The 17518-nt window shown below is 35.6% G+C and overlaps 1 protein-coding gene across 12 annotated transcripts in view; it reads left to right on the top strand.

The window, feature by feature from the left end:
* Positions 1-17518, top strand: part of DENND1B (DENN domain containing 1B) — a 306443-nt gene that overhangs the window by 137184 nt on the left and 151741 nt on the right. For 8 of the 12 annotated variants that reach the window (XM_049857693.1, XM_049857703.1, XM_049857699.1 and 5 more), the window contains 3 exons: positions 7810-7879; positions 12660-12755; positions 16089-16148. In XM_049857693.1, the coding sequence (XP_049713650.1) occupies positions 7810-7879; positions 12660-12755; positions 16089-16148 (226 nt within the window). The remainder of the gene's footprint in view (positions 1-7809; positions 7880-12659; positions 12756-16088; positions 16149-17518) is intronic. The other 4 variants (XM_049857696.1, XM_049857691.1, XM_049857698.1 and 1 more) reach the window with 3 other exon arrangements.

Genomic DNA, 17518 nt, shown 5'->3' with positions numbered 1-17518 from the left:
CCCAGACGGCACATGCCACATTCTAAGAGAAGCCGCCACTCAACTCTAGGCATTTCCTGTGAATAGAAGAGTGTGTAACTAGTATTGCCGGTTCTTTTTGATATTTAAGAGGAGCACAAAAATTCCTTATTGTTTTTATTGTACTTTAGATGAAGGTTTGCAGAGCAAACAAGTTTCTCATTAAACAATTAATACCCGTGCTGTTTTGTGACATTCACTGCCAACCCCATGACGTGTCAACACTCTCCCTTTTTGAACTTGGGCTCCCCCTTGCTAGCTTTCCTGGCACCTCCTGCCTTCTCGTCCTTGCCCCTGGATTGGTGTGCCCATTTAGTCTCATTTTGTTTTATGGGCCTATCTAATCTTTGGCTGAAGGGTAAACCTCAAGTAGTGACTTCATTACTGAGCTATAGGGGTATAGGGGTACCTGGGGGCCTTACGCTCATGGTTTCTTTAGACTGTGTCAGACCAGTAAGTCTGATCTTATTATTTTTTTTTCTGGTGAGTTAGAATTTTGTTCTAAATTTTTCCCCAGCTCTCTCTGGTACCCTCTATTGGGATCCCTGTCAGGGCAGTCGGTGGTGGTAGCCCGGCACCGTCTCGTTGTGCTGGACTCAGTCTGTTGGAGGCTATGGTAGTTACAGTCCGTTAGTCCTTTGGAATAATCTTTCCTTTGTATCTTTCATTTTCTCTTTTCTCCCTTGCTCTGGGTGGGGTGAGACCATTGGAGTATCTTAGGTAGCCGCTTGGAAGCTTTTAAGGCCGTAGATGCTACTCACCAAAGCAGAACGTAGAACATTTTCTGTATAAACTATGTTATGACATTTAAGCTAGATGTTCCCCAAGACCATGGCCCCCACAGCCCTCAGCCCAGTAATTCGGTCCCTCAGAGAGTTTGGATGTGTCCATGGAGCTTCCATGACCTTGCTTTGGACAAGCTGTGCTGGCTTCCCCAGTATTGTATACCATCTTACCCTTCAAAATCCTAATTTTTAAGTGAATTCTTACATATTGGAAGTCAGCAGCTTATTCAGTTAAATAAACAGCAATACCATTTTGAACAAACAAAATATACCCATGGGCCAGATACAGCATGCAAGTAGCCAGTTTGCAGCTGTGTTCTAGATGCTGATGCAGAGCTTGTTTTATGTGCAAGAGAAATTGCCTCTGCTTCCTTGACATTTCTGGGACCATGGCTAGGTTACAGAGTACTTCCAACTTGATATAAGTGATGTTTTTATTAGAAAGTGTGAATGATGTGTACTCTTGACAAGGAACCAGTTATCACCAAGAACCAGTACATGTTCACAAAGAGCATATTGTGTGTAACTAAACTCATTTCTCTATGATGATAGTACACTGGTGTATCAGGCAGTGCTTTAGTTAAAGACATTTGAAAGACTGTCCTTCTATATTATGAGCAAACTGTGTACAGAGACAAATGTTGACTAGATGATAATGTAGTTATGAGTCTTCTGATTTGATTGAAATATCATACTTAGAGTTGGATAAATAGATTTATATTACCTTGGGAGAGATCTTTTACTGTGTTTCTGGACTGGGTATTTGGCTATGTCCTTCTCAAAATTTTCATCCATAGTGATGAACTTAGAAGCAGCACCCAAACTTAAAGTTGGAAGGAATTGCCAATATGTTAGTTGAAAGAATCAAATTGGAAGGAGCCCTGCGGTTCAGTGGTTAAACACTCAGCTGTTAACTGAAAGGTTAGCAGTTCAAACCCACCAGTTGCTCTGTGGGAGAAAGATGTGGCAGTCTGCTTTCTGTAAAGATTTACAGCCTTGGAAATCCTTTGTGGCAGTTGTACTCTATTCTGTAGGGTTGGTATGAGTTGGGATTGACTCGATGGCAATGGGTTTGGGTTTTTTTTTTTTTTTGCTTATTTATTGAGAAATGTGCACATATGTAAAAAATGTTATTTAAGAGGCATAAAAGTAACGCTCTCATCCTCAAACAAATAAAACACATTTTGGAATACAAAACTTATTTCAGTGGGTAGAAATTATAAATAGACTGATTTAAGTTTAAAGAAATGAATTTTGCCATAGTTTATTTAGGTGCCTGAATATATCTGCTCATCAGACATGTTTATTTAAAGCCTGGATATTGTAGAAGACATGCCTGCATTGGGTGATGGTCTGCATGTGAGGGACCCCTAAGCACGTAGTACTGAGTCAGGTCATCAGGGTTCTAATCCCAGGCTTGCCACTGGGTAGCTTTGTGACGCTGGGTATGTTGCTTTTATGTTAGTTTCCTCAAATAGATGTCATAGCATAGAATTAAGTAACACATATAAAGCACTTAAGCCAAAAACAAACAAAAGCAACCATTGCTATGGAGTCCGTTCTGACCCATAGTGACCCTATAGGATAGAGTAGACTGCCCCATAGGGTTTCCAAAGCTACATCTTTCTCACCTAGAGTGGCTCCTGGCTTCAAAACTGTTGACCTTTTGGTTAGCAGCCAAACACATTAACCACTGCCTCGCCAGAACTGCTATATAAAGTACCTAGTGTGGCTCATATATGTAACTAGTGCTTAAGATGTTTTATTCCCTGTGCTTCCAGCTATTTTAATGCAGAATTTCTGTGGTTCTCAGATTTTACTGTCTACCCACGAGATAGGCATAGAACTGACTAGTGAGCTCTACTCCCCAAACAGAAATGACAAAGCATGATGGGGCCTTAGAAAATAACTCATGAGGGGAAACCTTATAATAGGTTTTTTTTTTTTTTTTTAAGATAGTGTAAGTTTAATTTATAAATGAAGTCATATTAGAGGAGATTCTGGCATCATAGCACCTAGCAGTGCTCTACACATGACAGAGTCGAGTGTTAAATTTGATAATTAGGAGGATGAACACAAGAACAAAAACCAGCATACCCTTGTGTAAAGAAGAAGCATAGGCAGGATGAATTTCAGCAAAAGTTTGTGTTTTTAGTGATTTAACAAATAGTTTTGATCCTGCAAATACCAAAATGCCTAGCACAAATGAAAGCTGTTAAATTATAGAAAGTTACCTAAAGTTATAAAAAGTAACCTAAATATAGATTTATCTTCACAATTTAAAAAGAAATTGAGAGCAGGAGCTATCCAGTGAAAAATAAGAATGTAAAAATGAGAGAATCAGAACATTTAAAGAGGTGTTAAGATATCTGGACTAGGAACAACAAATAAAGATTATTTCTCACTTTGTAATAACTTATAAAGTATTCATTATATTTTTTATTTTTTTAGTGGACTGGAAGAGAAGAGTTAAGGTTAAACAAGGGGTGAAAATGACAACGTAAGGATTAACAGACATGCAGTCAGCTAAAATCAATGAGATTTGCTTTTTACCTAAAGATTCTTGAGAGTAGGAAAGAAATAGACAAGCATGCTTGAGAAGACTGTCTCATTTTATCTGACTACATGACATACTGAAATTTTCTTGAAATAGTAATTTCTTTAGGCCATTAAAAGTTGAAACACGAGTTTGAAATGACTACAAATGAAAGAAATTGCACCTGACAAAGGAACTGTAGTGTGTCTTGTTAGAAGGAAATTCTCCATGAAAATTATTTCATTGAGTTACAAGGAATACAGAAAGTTTGATGTGCTAATTTGTATTATATTGAGTTGATAATTTACAAATAGTATTGGTAGTTTTTAAGGGTTATTGTTTTTTGTAAGTGAATGATACAAATAGCCACCTCAGGACTAGGGCTTGAAGAGTTGAAAAATATAAATTCGAAAATCGAGATTACTGATACTAATTTTGATTTTCAAGTTTCTCAAAAGCTATCCAAAATTAAATACCTATCCAGAATTTTCCCTACATGTAGTTGTCACCATGCTTGTGCTAAACACCCTGTTTCAGCTTCTCCCTTTTGAAGCCCGGTCCTTTTCAGTCTGGACTGGTTGTTTGCTAGGCATTTGCACGACTTTTCCTCAGATTTATCAATTCTTCCATGGTGTTAGATTTCCTGTGTCCTACAACCCTTGTGCTCTTTCTTCTTGCTTTCCTCCCTCATTTTGTTGAAGCCATCCTTTAGTAGCTTCCTAAAAATAGCACAGAGGAGGTAAATTTTTGAGTCCTTGCATGACTGAAAATGCCATTATATTCTACCCTCAACCTTGAATCGATAGTTTCTATGAACATAGAATTCTAGGTTGTAGAGGATTGAAGGCATGAATTATCTTCTAACTTCCTGGTGTTGCTGTTGAGAAGCTCAGTGACATTTTGAATTTGATCCCTTTGCCTGTCACCTGTTTTGACTCTTTGGAAGCTCTTAGGCACTTCTCATTATTCCCTGTTCTGGAATTTCACAGTGATTCCTTTGTTTTGGCTCCTTCATTGTGCAGTTCACTCAGTGGCATTTTGAATCTGGAGACTCATGGGAAATTTTCCAATAATTTTTAAAAATAAATTTCCTTAGCCCTTTTCTTTCTTTTTAGAGCTACTATTAGTCAGCTATATGATCGTCCAGATTGTTGCTGCGATGTTTTAATCTTTTCTCTCATTATCCATTTCTTTGTCTCTTTATTCTTGTTTCTGGGAGACTTTCTTGAGTTATCTTCTAACTTTGCTGTTGATTTTAATTTTTTTTTCAACTTTTATGTTTTGCCTTTTTAAGAGTTTTGTTCTCCAGTGATTTATTTTTTTTCCATCCCTCCTTTTCATCCTTCCTTCCTCCTTTTCTTCGTTCCTTTCTTTCTCCTTTGGTTTTGTCTAGGAGCATCGTGGTCTTTGTTTCAGCTCCTAAGGATACTAATGATAACTTTTTGATGTTCTCTTCTGCTGTTTGTATTTCTGTATCTATGTGGGGTTTCTTTTTTTAAATGTTTGTATTGGTGTCTGTATTTTCTCAAGTACCTGGTGGTTAGGCTATTCCTTTATATTTAAGAGAGAAGCTAAAACTGAGCTGGAAACATCACATGTGCAATGATGGGTTTCACTGCAAGAAAAAGGGACTTTGAGGTTTTCCTTATTTTGAGTGATTCCCAAGTGTGTTTTAAGGTGGCGGGCAGATTCGCTGACTGCTGTTCATTTTCATTTCTATTGGCATTTTTATACTTTGGTTTCTTCTCTCCATCAGTTATCAGTCTTAATTTACTTACCATCTTTAAAAATCACTCACCTGTGTTGCCCTTAATTCTTTCTCCATTTCTCCTTGTCCTTATCAATTTAGACTGTTTTTATTCCTTTACTGTCATTTTTTGTGACTTTTCTAGCGAGCCCAGAGGTAAATGCATGTATTTAATATATGAGATTTAGCCAGAAGTTGGCTAGATATTTCTTAATATCATAGACATTTTCCTTGTCTTTACTTAGTTTTTGTAATTATCATTTTAAAGATCTCTGTAATAGTCTCCCGAAGAAAGATACTATAGTTTACCTAACTGTTCTTCTATTGTTATGAATTTAGGTTGTTCCTGATTCAAAAGGTGTCCTTCATAGTCATTAATAGGTCAGGCATTATATGAACGAATGCAGATAGAGTGCTGTTTCTCTATACGCTGTTCGCTGGTTTTTACGTCCTAAATCCATTTTGGGCATATGTACTCTTGCATGCAGTTGTGCAACAAAAGCATCACACTGTATCCTCTGAGAAAGTATCCTGTTTGAGTAATGCTTTTGTCTTAGTCCTCTAGTGCTGCTGTGACAGAAATACCACAAGTGGATGGCTTTCACAAAGAGAAGTTTATTTCCTCACAGTCTGGTAGGCTGGAAGTCCAAATTCAGGGCGCCAGCCAGCTCCAGGGAAAGATTTGCTGTGTCAGCTCTGGAGGAAAGTCCTTAGCATCAACCTTCCCCTGGACGGGGAGCTTTTGAACACAGGAACCCTGGGTCCAAAGGATGTACTCTTCTCCCCGCACTGCTTTCTTGGTGATATGAGGTCCCCAACTCTCTGCTTGCTTCCCTTTCCTTTTATCTTTTGTAAGGTAAAAGGTGATACAGGCCACACCCCAAGGAAACTCCCTTTACATTGGATCAGGGATGTGACCTTAGTAAGGGTGTTACAATCCCACCCTAATCTTCTTTAACATAAAATTACAATCTCAAAATGGAGGCCAACCACACAACATTGGGAATCATGGCCCAACCAAACTGATACACACATTTCTGGGTAGACATAATTCAATTCATGACAGCTTTGAAGAGAAAAAATGAGTTTGTTAATAATTAACGACGCTGAAGTTTTTTTTTTTTTCTTTTTAATTTACTATTCGATATGAAAAGTGTATGTTGTTGCTGTTGTTAGGTACTATCAAGTTGGTTCCAACTCATAGAAACCTGCGCCATCCTCACAATCATTGCTACGCTTGAGCCCATTGTTGCAGCCGCTATGTTAATTGAGAGTCTCTCCATCCTTGCTTCTAAAGAGCATTCTAGCTGTACTTCTTCCAGGACAGATCTGTTTGTTCTTCCAGCAGTCCATGGCATATTCAATATTCTTTGCTAACAGAGGCACCAGCTCTTCTTCTGTCTTCCTTATTCATTGTCCAGCTTTTGCATGCGTATGAGGCAATTGAAAATACCATGGATTGGTTCAGGTGCACGCACCTTAGTTCTTTTTAACACTGTGAAGAGATCATTTGCAGCAGATTTGCCCAGTGCATTGTGTCATTTGATTTCTTGATGATGCTACCATGGGTGTTGATTGTGCATCCAAGTAAGATAAAATCCTTGACAACATCAGCATTTTCTCCATTTATCATGATGCTGCTTATTGTTCCATTTGTGAGGATTTTTTTTTATGTTGAGGTATAATTCAAAAGTGTATATGTATATGTAAAAAATTTTTTTTATTGTGGTAAATATATAAGTAACAGAACATTTGCCATTTCAACAATCTTCACATGTACAGTTAAATGACATTAGCTTTGTTTATCATGCTGTTCAACCATTATCCTTAACCACTCCAGAATTTTTGCATCAACCTTGACAGTCGCTCACTGTCCCCTAAGCGTTGTGTCATCCTTTCTGCCTCCCTCTTGCTCCACCCTGATCACAACTAATAAACTTAAATCTCTATACTCCTGTCTATTCTAGATATTTAAAATACATGGGATCATATGATAAATATTCAATTAAGAAATTTGGGCAGATTTTAAATGTAATACCTTAATTTTAAAATAGTAAATATAGATTTTATTTCATACAAATCATTTTTGGATTTAGTAATTTAGCTTTCATAAAAATTAACTGTGCCCTGATATAGCAAATAGAAGATGAATTTTAAGTTATGTTTAATTTTGGCATCCAAAAGCTATTGGATACAATTTCTAGTATAGGCTTTCTACTGTTTGTATTGACATTTATTTTGAAATTTGCCATCCAGTTAAAAATCAGCTTCAGAAGAATTGATTAATTATAGTGCTATTGCATGTATACTCAAGTAATATTTAAAAAGAAACAATTATATATTTTGTTTTAAAAGATGAATACCTCTTTACAAAATTAATTTTTATTTTATATTAAATTTATTACAATAGTTTATTTTTATCCTGTGAGTGCCTTTGGTGATTATCAGGAAATAGGATTATGTGATTTTAGATACTGTTGACATAGTAGAAAAGTATAATGAACAACTTTTTTTTTTTTTAACATTAGATTTTGATTTATTTTATGAGAGTAGTAATAGCACATAAAGAGAACATGGGTATAGTTCCTTTCTGCCCTCCAGGATCAACTTATTTGAAATGATATGAATTTACTGTTTGTTTATCTGATTGTTTCTTGGATCTAAATTATATGTATACTTTTTTAAATCTCTCTCTCTTTTCTTTCTTTTTTTTTTTTTTACAGTTACTTGCCATGGTTTGAAGTGTATTACAAGCTTTTAAATACTCTGGCAGATTACTTGACTAAGGAACTGGTAAGCTATGTTTTTTTCTTAAAAATAAAAATAAAACAAAAATGGAAGTTTATTTTTCAATTAGCTGACTTCTCTGGGATGATAACTTGGTAAATTCTTTCCTTTATCATTTGTCCATGTTTTTAACAAAGGTTAATCTACTAAGATGTTTGTTAGTTGTACTATTTGCCACAGTTTAATTAAAATAAAATAGCCACACCCCGCCCCAATAATGCCTACTGTTGCTTTCTAATTTCCACATTCAGGGGATGCGTTCCATCTTCTGGCTATGTGTTTAAATTCTCATGTGACACCACCTCTCTCTTGAGATTGTGTTTTTCTCGGTCATCCTCACATAATTCTTTCTTTGATTTCACCTATTTCCTCAACCTTTATTTTGGGCCCCTTTCCTACATCTATGAGTTGTAATCGACTCAACAGCACACAAGAACAACAACAACAGTTTCCTCCGTCTATACCTAAAATTTTGCTGCTCCCTGTGTTATTTTCTTTGTTCTGTTCTGCATTCACTCTAGACATTATTTATGGGGCATTTCATATTCACTCTTGGCCTGAGCACCACCATATTCTAATCTTTAAGAATGATCTTTCTGAAATCTCTGATTATATTATTCCACTGCTTACGGTCTCTTAGTAGCTTCCCCTGTTTTTTAGAATAAAATCGAAATTTGTACACAGCATGACATAAAAGAAGCTTCATGATCTGCTCCTGACCTTCTTTCTGCGTTAATCTGCTCCCACTTCCCTACATATAATGTTCCATCCAATTATTCTGAATGACTTAAATTTCCAAAAACGTAACTGTACAGTTGTTGTCTGTCAAGATAATAGATCACCTACTTGTGATTACTGTTAACACCATTCATCTTTTAAGATTCAGCATAAGTATCTTTGAGAAAATCCTATATACACACAAATACTACTTCTCCAAATTCATTCCTGAGTCCTCAAGCTGAGTTAGGTGATGCCTGCTCTGAATTCCCAAAACTCTTAGACTGTGTTGTAATTCTCTCTACACGACTAAAGCTTAAGTTGAGAGTTTGGTCCCTTCTATCTCTGTATCCTCAGTAGCAAATAGGTATTGAGCAAGAAGTTGTTGAATAAATAAACATACATTAGGAAAATTAGACGGCACTGGGTTTGGGTTTTTTTTAAAGGAAAATTATAATATTTACTTTTAAACCTTTATTTCATAATTGAAAGGCCTAATGTCTAGATAAAGGAGCCCTGGTGGTACAACAGTTAACAGATTGGCTGCTAACCATAAGGTTGGTGGTACAAACCCACCCAGCTGCTGCTCAGGAGGCAGGCTTGGTGATCTGCTTCTGTAAAGATTATAGCCTAGAAAACCCACAGGGCAGTTTTACTCTGTCACATGGGTCTCTATGAGTTGAAACCGACAGCACCTAACAACAACATATCTAGATATTATGTCTTTTTTTGTTAACTAGATTCTCTATGTCAGTACCGTACAGGAAGTCATAGACAAAACTGTGGACAGGGATATTTGTTTACATGGGAATATATTAAGATAATCATTCCCCTCACCCTAAATCTTTCTGTAGGAAAAGCTTACTTTAAGTTTTTCCAATATACCATCATTTATTTCCTTACCTTATTTTTAAAAGTTTCAGTGTTTTAAACAAAATTGAACTGAATCAGGAGCAAAACATCTTCATAGCCGTAGTATTTTGTGTTTTTATTCATTTATTTCTTAGCCTTGGTAGCTACATTCCAGTTGAAAATATATTTATTTTATTCCCAGTATGATGTACTGTTAACTGTGTTAAGCATTGTTACTGTCTATATTTGAAAATAAGCTGTTGTAAGAATTAAAATTTATGACTTAGTAGAAATCTTTTATGTGATCATTAACGTGCCAATTAAAAAAAAAGCTGGTGTTAGTATTGCGTTATTGTTGTCATGTGCCATGGAGTTGATTCTGACTCATGCTGACCCTACAGGACAGAGCAGAACTGCCCCATAGGGCTTTTAAGAAGTGGCTGGTAGATTCAAACTGCCGACATTTTGGTTAGCGGCCACATTCTTAACCATTGCACCCCTGGGGCTCCAGGATTGGGTTAGTTGTTATTCATCAAAATTGTTTAGAAAGAATTATTCATTGCAGTAATACAGATGATAGGGAAATAATATTTATGATAACATTTTTAAAATAGTGATATTAAAATTCACCCTTCAATCTATTTTTTGAATTAAATAAAAGTAGTAAAAAAAAAAAAAAAAAGTAGGAAGAAATGTGGCATGGATAATCCGTAATTGCATTTTTAAAGTCCTTCTATATATCTTGGTAATGTAGAGATTAGTTTTCATTCTCATCATACTCAAGTTAATTGTGTCTTAAGCATGTCCAAGTAAAGGGAGAGGGTGGTCGCCTTAGAATTTAAAATTTTCACCAATATTCCCTATGTAACTTAACATCCAAAAAACTGAACCCACTGATGGATGTCGAGTCAATTCCAACTCATAGAGACCTTATAGGGCAGATTAGAGTTCCCCCACAGGGATTCCAAGATTATAAATCTCTATGGAAGCAGACTGCCACATCTTTGTCCTGTATAGCTGCTAGCAGGTTTGAACTGCCAACCTTTCAGTTAACAGCTAAGTGCTTAACCACTGTACCGTGAGTGATCCTAAACTAACATAGTCATTGGTAGTAAAAATATGATTGAACTTTTGGCAACATGGTTTGATTGAACCCTGTACTACAAATCTGAAATCCTGGATTTAATTCTGGCTCCATTATTTACTGGGGCCCTGGCGCAGTGGTTGAGAGCTACAGTGAGCTATGGCTGCTAACCAAAAGGTCAGCAGTTTAAATCCACCAGCTGCTCCTTGGAAATCCTATGGGGCAGTTCTACTTTGCCATATATGGTAGCTGTGAGTTGGAATCTACTCGATGGCAACGGGTTTTTGGGTTTGGCTTGGTGTCTTTAATCCTTGTGTCATTGTCTTTACTGTCTTGTGTCTTTACTATCCTGTGTCTATGAACTATAAATTCATAGTATTAACTAAACAGCCAAATGTGCATTTGTAATTGTAATACTTTTTTTCTTTTCATTTTCAGTGCAATACTACAGATTGTTTAGATTGATATTTAGAGAATTTATAATTCAAGTTATCCTTATGTGAGCAGCATAGGACTGGTACATTTTTACTATGCATAAAAATACATAGTAAGTCTAGGATTTCTAAAAGCTAGGATTATTAAAAATTTGTGCAGCTATATGAAATTCATATAGGCAGAAGATCAATATCATCTACAATTATGTATGGTATATTTCATTGTTTCAGTGTTCAAAAGATAAATTGTTTATTTTATATCACCTCCCACAGCCCTCTTTTTAAGGCCATTCTAAAGGAAATTTCAAGTAGGCAGTTTTGAGTATATGTTTTGCAACCATTCAGAGATCTCTTTCAGTAAATTTTGGTATCAGTAGAGGGACAAATCATAAGAGAAGTCATGAGAAACCATGTGTTTCATGTTCAAATGCCTTAAAATGAATTATTATCTTCCCATAATAATTGCTTTTTCTATGGTTTATTCTTTCCAACATAAAAATTTAAAAGAATAAAAGCAACTGTTTATAAAAACAATCTTTTGCATATTTATTATTGGATTTGTATGTGTGATTCAGAAAAAGTAGGTGTGCACATAAAGGGTACAGTACTGTGCAAATCCTATAAATTAAATTTTTTTTTATATTTTATTTAATCAAATTTATTGTGGTGACTAGTAGTTACTTAGAAAAGAAATATTTAGAATGCCCTGTATATTATAAGCATATCTTGGTACAGTAATCTCATTTAAATTATTTCTATTCCTTAAAAATTACATTTGGCATATGTCTTAATCATCTAGTGCTGGTATAACAGAAATACCACAAGTGAATGGCTTTAACAAACAAATTTATTCTCTCACAGTTTAGGAGGGTGAAAGTTTGAAATTCAGGGCACCAGATCCAGGGGAAGCCTTTTTCTGTCTGTCAGCGGTGGGGGAAGGTCCTTGTCATCAATCTTCCTTTGGGTCTAGGAGTTTGTCAGTGCAGGGGCTCTGGGTCCAAAGGATGTGCTCCGTTCCTGGCTCTTCTTTCTTGGTGGTAGGAGGTCCCACTCCTCTCTGCTCACATCTCTCTTTTATGTGCCAAAAGAGATTGACTCAAAATACAACCTAATCCTGCAGATTGAGTCCTGCCTCATTAACATAACTGCCTCTAATCCTGCCTCATTAACATCACATAGGTTAGGATTTACAACACTTAAGATAATTATATCAGATCACAAAATGGAGGACGACCACACAATTCTGGGAATCATGGCCTAGCCAAAACGACACACATTTTTGGGGAACACAATTCAGCCTTTAAGAGCATGTTAAAATGAAAAAGCGATCTGATAAAAAGTTGTGTTGCCATTTTTACTCAATCTTGTTTTTATTCTTGGATTTAACGATTTAAATGCTTTTCTTCTGTAACATCTGTGTACTTTATAACTAAGTGCATTTTTTAATAGCTAATTTTTAAAATGACGAATACATGTTCATGTTAAGCAGAAACATTATTCTTTCTGGGTGAAGATATGTGAATATGTTTTCAATATGTATTTACATATTTCAGTTACAGTTATTTGAAATGTTCCTGTGGAAAGCAGTTTTCATAAAACATGTCTAAAATGAGATGGCAGAGTAGTTGATTTTATCAGGCAGCTTTAATTGTTGTTTGGTATAGATTTCATTTATAGAATGTTCTTGTTTTTCCTCTAGGAAAGCGATTTGAATGATACTCTCAAGTCACTGTATAACCATCCAGTACCAAAGGCAAATACTCCTATCAACTTAAGCGTGGCAAGTATTCAGCTGGTAATTGTTTTAATGGAGTAATAGCATTTTCTCATTTAAGAATACACACACCTTCAAGAAACTCTCTGTCAAGTTACTGCTGATCTCGGAAAACTTCAGCGCTAGTACTAACATTACTAAGTGATACAGAGAATTTTCGACATGTTTTAACTAACTTAACTTGAAATGTTGTGTGTATGTTTTGGTAGCTGTTATGAATCACAGACTATTTTTTCGATTATGCATTAAAATTAACCAAATCCCTGAGGATATTTTGGTTGTCAGAGACATTGATTTTTGAAATCAACACATAGTAAAGGAACACAGAGACACACATACCCCTCCTAAAACTGAAATAATACATAATAAGAATTGAAAATGGCGTGTAACATACAGTTGTATGATAAAAATTCTGAGTCCAAAGTCCCTTGTTCTTTCCTTTTGGTCGAACACATCTTCTGGTGTAATCACAAAACACTGGAAATATGATTAAAGTTTATCGAAGCAGCAAGCCTGCAGTGGGATAGATTATTTACTATGGAAACTTTCAAAGAACTGTGCCAGCTATATCCAAAAACACACTAGTAGTTCTTGGGATTTTATAAATGTTCAAGGTTCATGATCATAAAAGGTAGATGTTTTCATAATTTGGCATAGCAAATAGAATGTTAAAATTTATGCACATTGGTTTTGGTTCCTCCAAAAGAATAATAAACTTTTGTTCCAATAAAGAAGAAAAAAAATGTAACGATACAAGAGAACTTCAGAGAAAAGGTAACTTGGAAAGTATATAATTGTATTAATAGGTCTTTTGTGTTTTTTGCTAGGTACGAAAATTGTTATTCTGATTATATTTTTTCTTTAACAATAACTTCTTGCCTAAATTTTCTTCTATAATTTTATTTAATAATAATAAAAAAACCCACTGCCATTGAGTTGATTCCGACTCGTAGTGACCCTATAGGACAGAGTATAACTACCCCGTAGAGTTTCCAAGGAGTACCTGGTGGATTCGAGCTGCCGACCTTTTGGTTAGTAGCCCTAGCACTTAACCACTATGCCACCAGGGTTTCCTATTTAATAATAGAATTATCTTATTCCCACTGTCAGCACCCTAGTTCAGGTGCTTAGCACTTCAAGTAGTCTTTAGCCTAGAGCCTCACTTCTTTTTTGAGTCCTTTCTGCAAAGGACTGTCAGATTAATCTTCTTTAAACTTTATAAAATTCCCCACTGAAAACCTTTTGTAGCTCCCCCTTTTCTATAGTATTTGTTCAGACTTTTGGCTGGGCTTTCAGGACCATCTGCTTCTTAGCCAAAATGAAACTTTTAATTTTTCTATTTCATTTTTTTCTCCCTGAATTGATTCTCAGTTCTGGGCACACTGTTCGGTTCCGTTTCTTGAGTGAACATCATGCTTCTCGCACACTTTTTTTTTTTTTTTTACTGAAGTCTTTTAGTAGGATATTCGTCTTTAGTCAAGAACTAGTTCAATTTCTACCTTTATGAAACCTTCTGTTGTCGTAACAGCTTAAATTGTTCTTTCTCTCCGATGATCTCTGTTGCTTTATGTCTGCATCTTCATCTGTTACATACTGCTAAAGTGGAATGTTTAGTAGTCATTTGGAGACTGGGGGCCGGAGAGTTAAGGACACACCCGGAATTTTCAACCCAAATTTGGGAGTTATCTAACTATAGGAACAATTGAGCTATTTGAAGGTTAGGGTATATAGAGATAGAGCAGAAGGCTTAGATCTAATACTTCGGAATTGCGCACACAGGCGGTATGGAAGAAGAAAGGATAGCCAGGGAAAGAAGTACAGGAGGAGCAGTCAAGGAGAAACTCAGACTTTTAGGTCATGGAAGCCAATATGCAAGGGTTATGGTGAATGGAAATGCAGCATAAAGGCCAAGGAAAAGGGTCAAGGAGAATGAAGAAAAGCCCTGTTTTTTCCAAAAAGAAGTCATTTTTATTTGAAAGAGTTTTATTGTGAATCTAACATTTTGTTAAGCGGTTAAGGAAAGTGCAGGTGCTAAGATAATGGAGGCAGATATTGTAAACTATTAATTAGAAATAAAGATGCGGCCTTTCTTTAAGTTTGAGTGTCATGTTTGGTCAGAAGTATGTAGATATCTCACAAAAATACATCTCAAAAACTAGGGATTGAAACATTTTGCCTTTATTAATAAGAACTATGACTCTAAGAATTCTAGGCTTCGTTACCTAAGTTTTCTGTGTGTAGAAAATCAACGTGGTAAAGTAGAAAGAACAGTGAACTAGAAGATTTTGGTTTGAGTCACAGTCACAAAATGTGTGATATTAGGCAAGAAATTTAATCCTTTTTTCATGATCCCTTTTCTGTATTTGAGAAATTAAGTAAGTCAGTTTTTAAGAGAGAATCCCAAAGTTGTTTTGGGAATACAGCAAGTGATGTATGTAGACATAACATGATGAGCTATTGAAATGTTAGTTGTTCATGAACTGAAGTTGCTAAATCTTAGGCAAGAAATATTTTGAGAAGATATTCTAAGCTGTTGCTGAAATAATATTGTTTAAGGAATTCAAGTGGCTATGTTTTATTTTTATGTATGGTAACTCCACAACAAAGCCTTACTTTCTAGGCTTTTGAATCAATAGCCTGTGATAGCTTTCAAACTCATTAAACCTGTTCTCAAACTACAGAGTCTTAACTATTGCTAAAATCAGCTGGGTAATAAAACAGTGCCTTATATTTGTGTACAGTACACTTAATAATTTCATCAACAGACTACTAAAAAAAGATGCCCAGTGCTGTGCTGTTAGTGACTCTCAAAATTGGGATTAGAAACACTTGCCTTCAAATACGAGTAGGCTTTTTAGTTTCATGATGGCAGGTTGAATTGAGGATCGTAGTAGTTTTTGTTCCCACACAAATGGATAGAAAATTGTTTTCTTGTAGGATTTCCAGTAGAAAAATGTTGCAAGTCCTAAGAGAGAGACTATTATGATTTTCTTAGAATTTCATATTTTATAAATGCTCTAGCACATGAATTTTTCAAGACTTGACATTATAGCCATTAAGCTGTCACGGAAAAGATTTTATGAAAAGTTAACATCTAACATGTAAAATAATTCTTATTTTGAAACTGCATTTCAAAATAGTCACAGTATTTTATATTCTTACAGTATGAAAATAGTTTCTTTAGAATTTTTCTAGCATAATATTTAGCAAATCAGCATTTAAGATAACATTTGTGATTCAAGTATTTTCAGTGGATAATGTGGTACATGGGTTTCTTTCAAATACACAGCAAACTGTTGTGTAAGCTTCCCCCATCAAAGTAAAATATTCATTTTTTCTCTCATATACCGTAAGAACCAAGAGATATTTATTGCCAGTGAGCAAGTTCTGAAAGAGCAACCCTCCCTAGCACCGGTGAGTGAAAAGGGCATTGACGTCTTAAAAAAAAAAAAAAAAAAAAAAAATCACTCTTAAATTGGGAAAATAATTACTTCTTTCACTGTCTTTAATATTCACTCCAATCCTTTAGAAAATGGTATTTTAACTCTTCTAAGAAATTTAATCATTGGGCGTTTATTTTCTGTTTATACTATCTTCTAAGTAGTGGTTATGAAATGCAGTGCTGTTAAAAACCCCTCCAAAATAAATATTTAAGTCTATGCATATTCTCTGTTTTCAGTAATATTTATATTGAAGTATATTCTCAGCATGAAATTCCTGTTATATTTTTTGTTTGTCACAAGATCTTAAGAGACTTTATGATTTATCTCATATTGTTCTTCTGCCGTGGAAAAATTATACCTTATGGGTTGTGTTAACCAGCCTTGTCTGACTGATTCAGCTGTGCCCAATATTGGCCAGAATGTTTCTTTTCCAATCTTTCAATATGTCCTTTTGTGATGAAAATATTAAATAATTTGGAGATTAATATGAACAGAAAATAAAGAATTTTTTTGTGATTTAATCGTACTCTGATTCTGGGTGGTAACATTTGGCAACACTGTGGAAAACATGAAGGCATATACAAATATGGATTTCATATAAATATATTTTTTTAACTGTCGTATAGCTTTGAACAGTTGATGTTGTTAGCTGCCATCAGGTCATTTCTGACTTATGCGACTCCATGTGCAACAGAACGAAACACTGCTCGGTCCTGTGCCATTCTCAAAATTGTTGCTATGTTTGAGCCCTTTGTTGCTGCCACTGTGTCAGTCCATCTCATTAAGGATCTTCCTCTTTTTCATTGACCCTCGACTTTACCAAGCATTGATATCATTCCCCAGAGGTTGTCCTTCCTGATAACATGTCCAAAGTGAGACAAAGTCTCACTATCCATGCTTCCAAGGAGCATTCTGGCTGTACTTCTTCCAAGACAGATTTGTCTGTTCTTCTGGCAATCAATGGTATATTCAGTAATGTTTGCCAACACCATAATTCAAAGGCATCAGTTCTTCTTCAGTCTTCCTTTTTCATCGTCCACCTTTTGCATGCACATGAGGTGGTTGAAAATACCGTGGCTTGGGTCAGATGTGCAATGATTAAGAGCTTGGCTGCTAACCAAAAAGCTCAGCAATTTGAATTCACCAGCCCCTCCTTGGAAACCCTGTGGGGCAGTTCTACTCTGTCCTATAGAGTCTCTTTGAGTCAGAAAGCACTGATGGCAATGGGTTTGGTTTTGTTTGTTTGCTTGGGTCAGGCTGACCTTAGTCCTCAAGGCGACATCTTTGCTTTAAAACCCTTTAAAGAGTTCTTTTGCAGCAAATTTGCCTAGTGCAATATGT

Source organism: Elephas maximus, chromosome 18 (genome assembly GCF_024166365.1).
Source record: "Elephas maximus indicus isolate mEleMax1 chromosome 18, mEleMax1 primary haplotype, whole genome shotgun sequence".
Taxonomy (NCBI): domain Eukaryota; kingdom Metazoa; phylum Chordata; class Mammalia; order Proboscidea; family Elephantidae; genus Elephas; species Elephas maximus.
The sequence above is the reverse complement of the archived record's forward strand: the minus strand, read 5'-3'. Positions and strand labels throughout refer to the sequence as shown.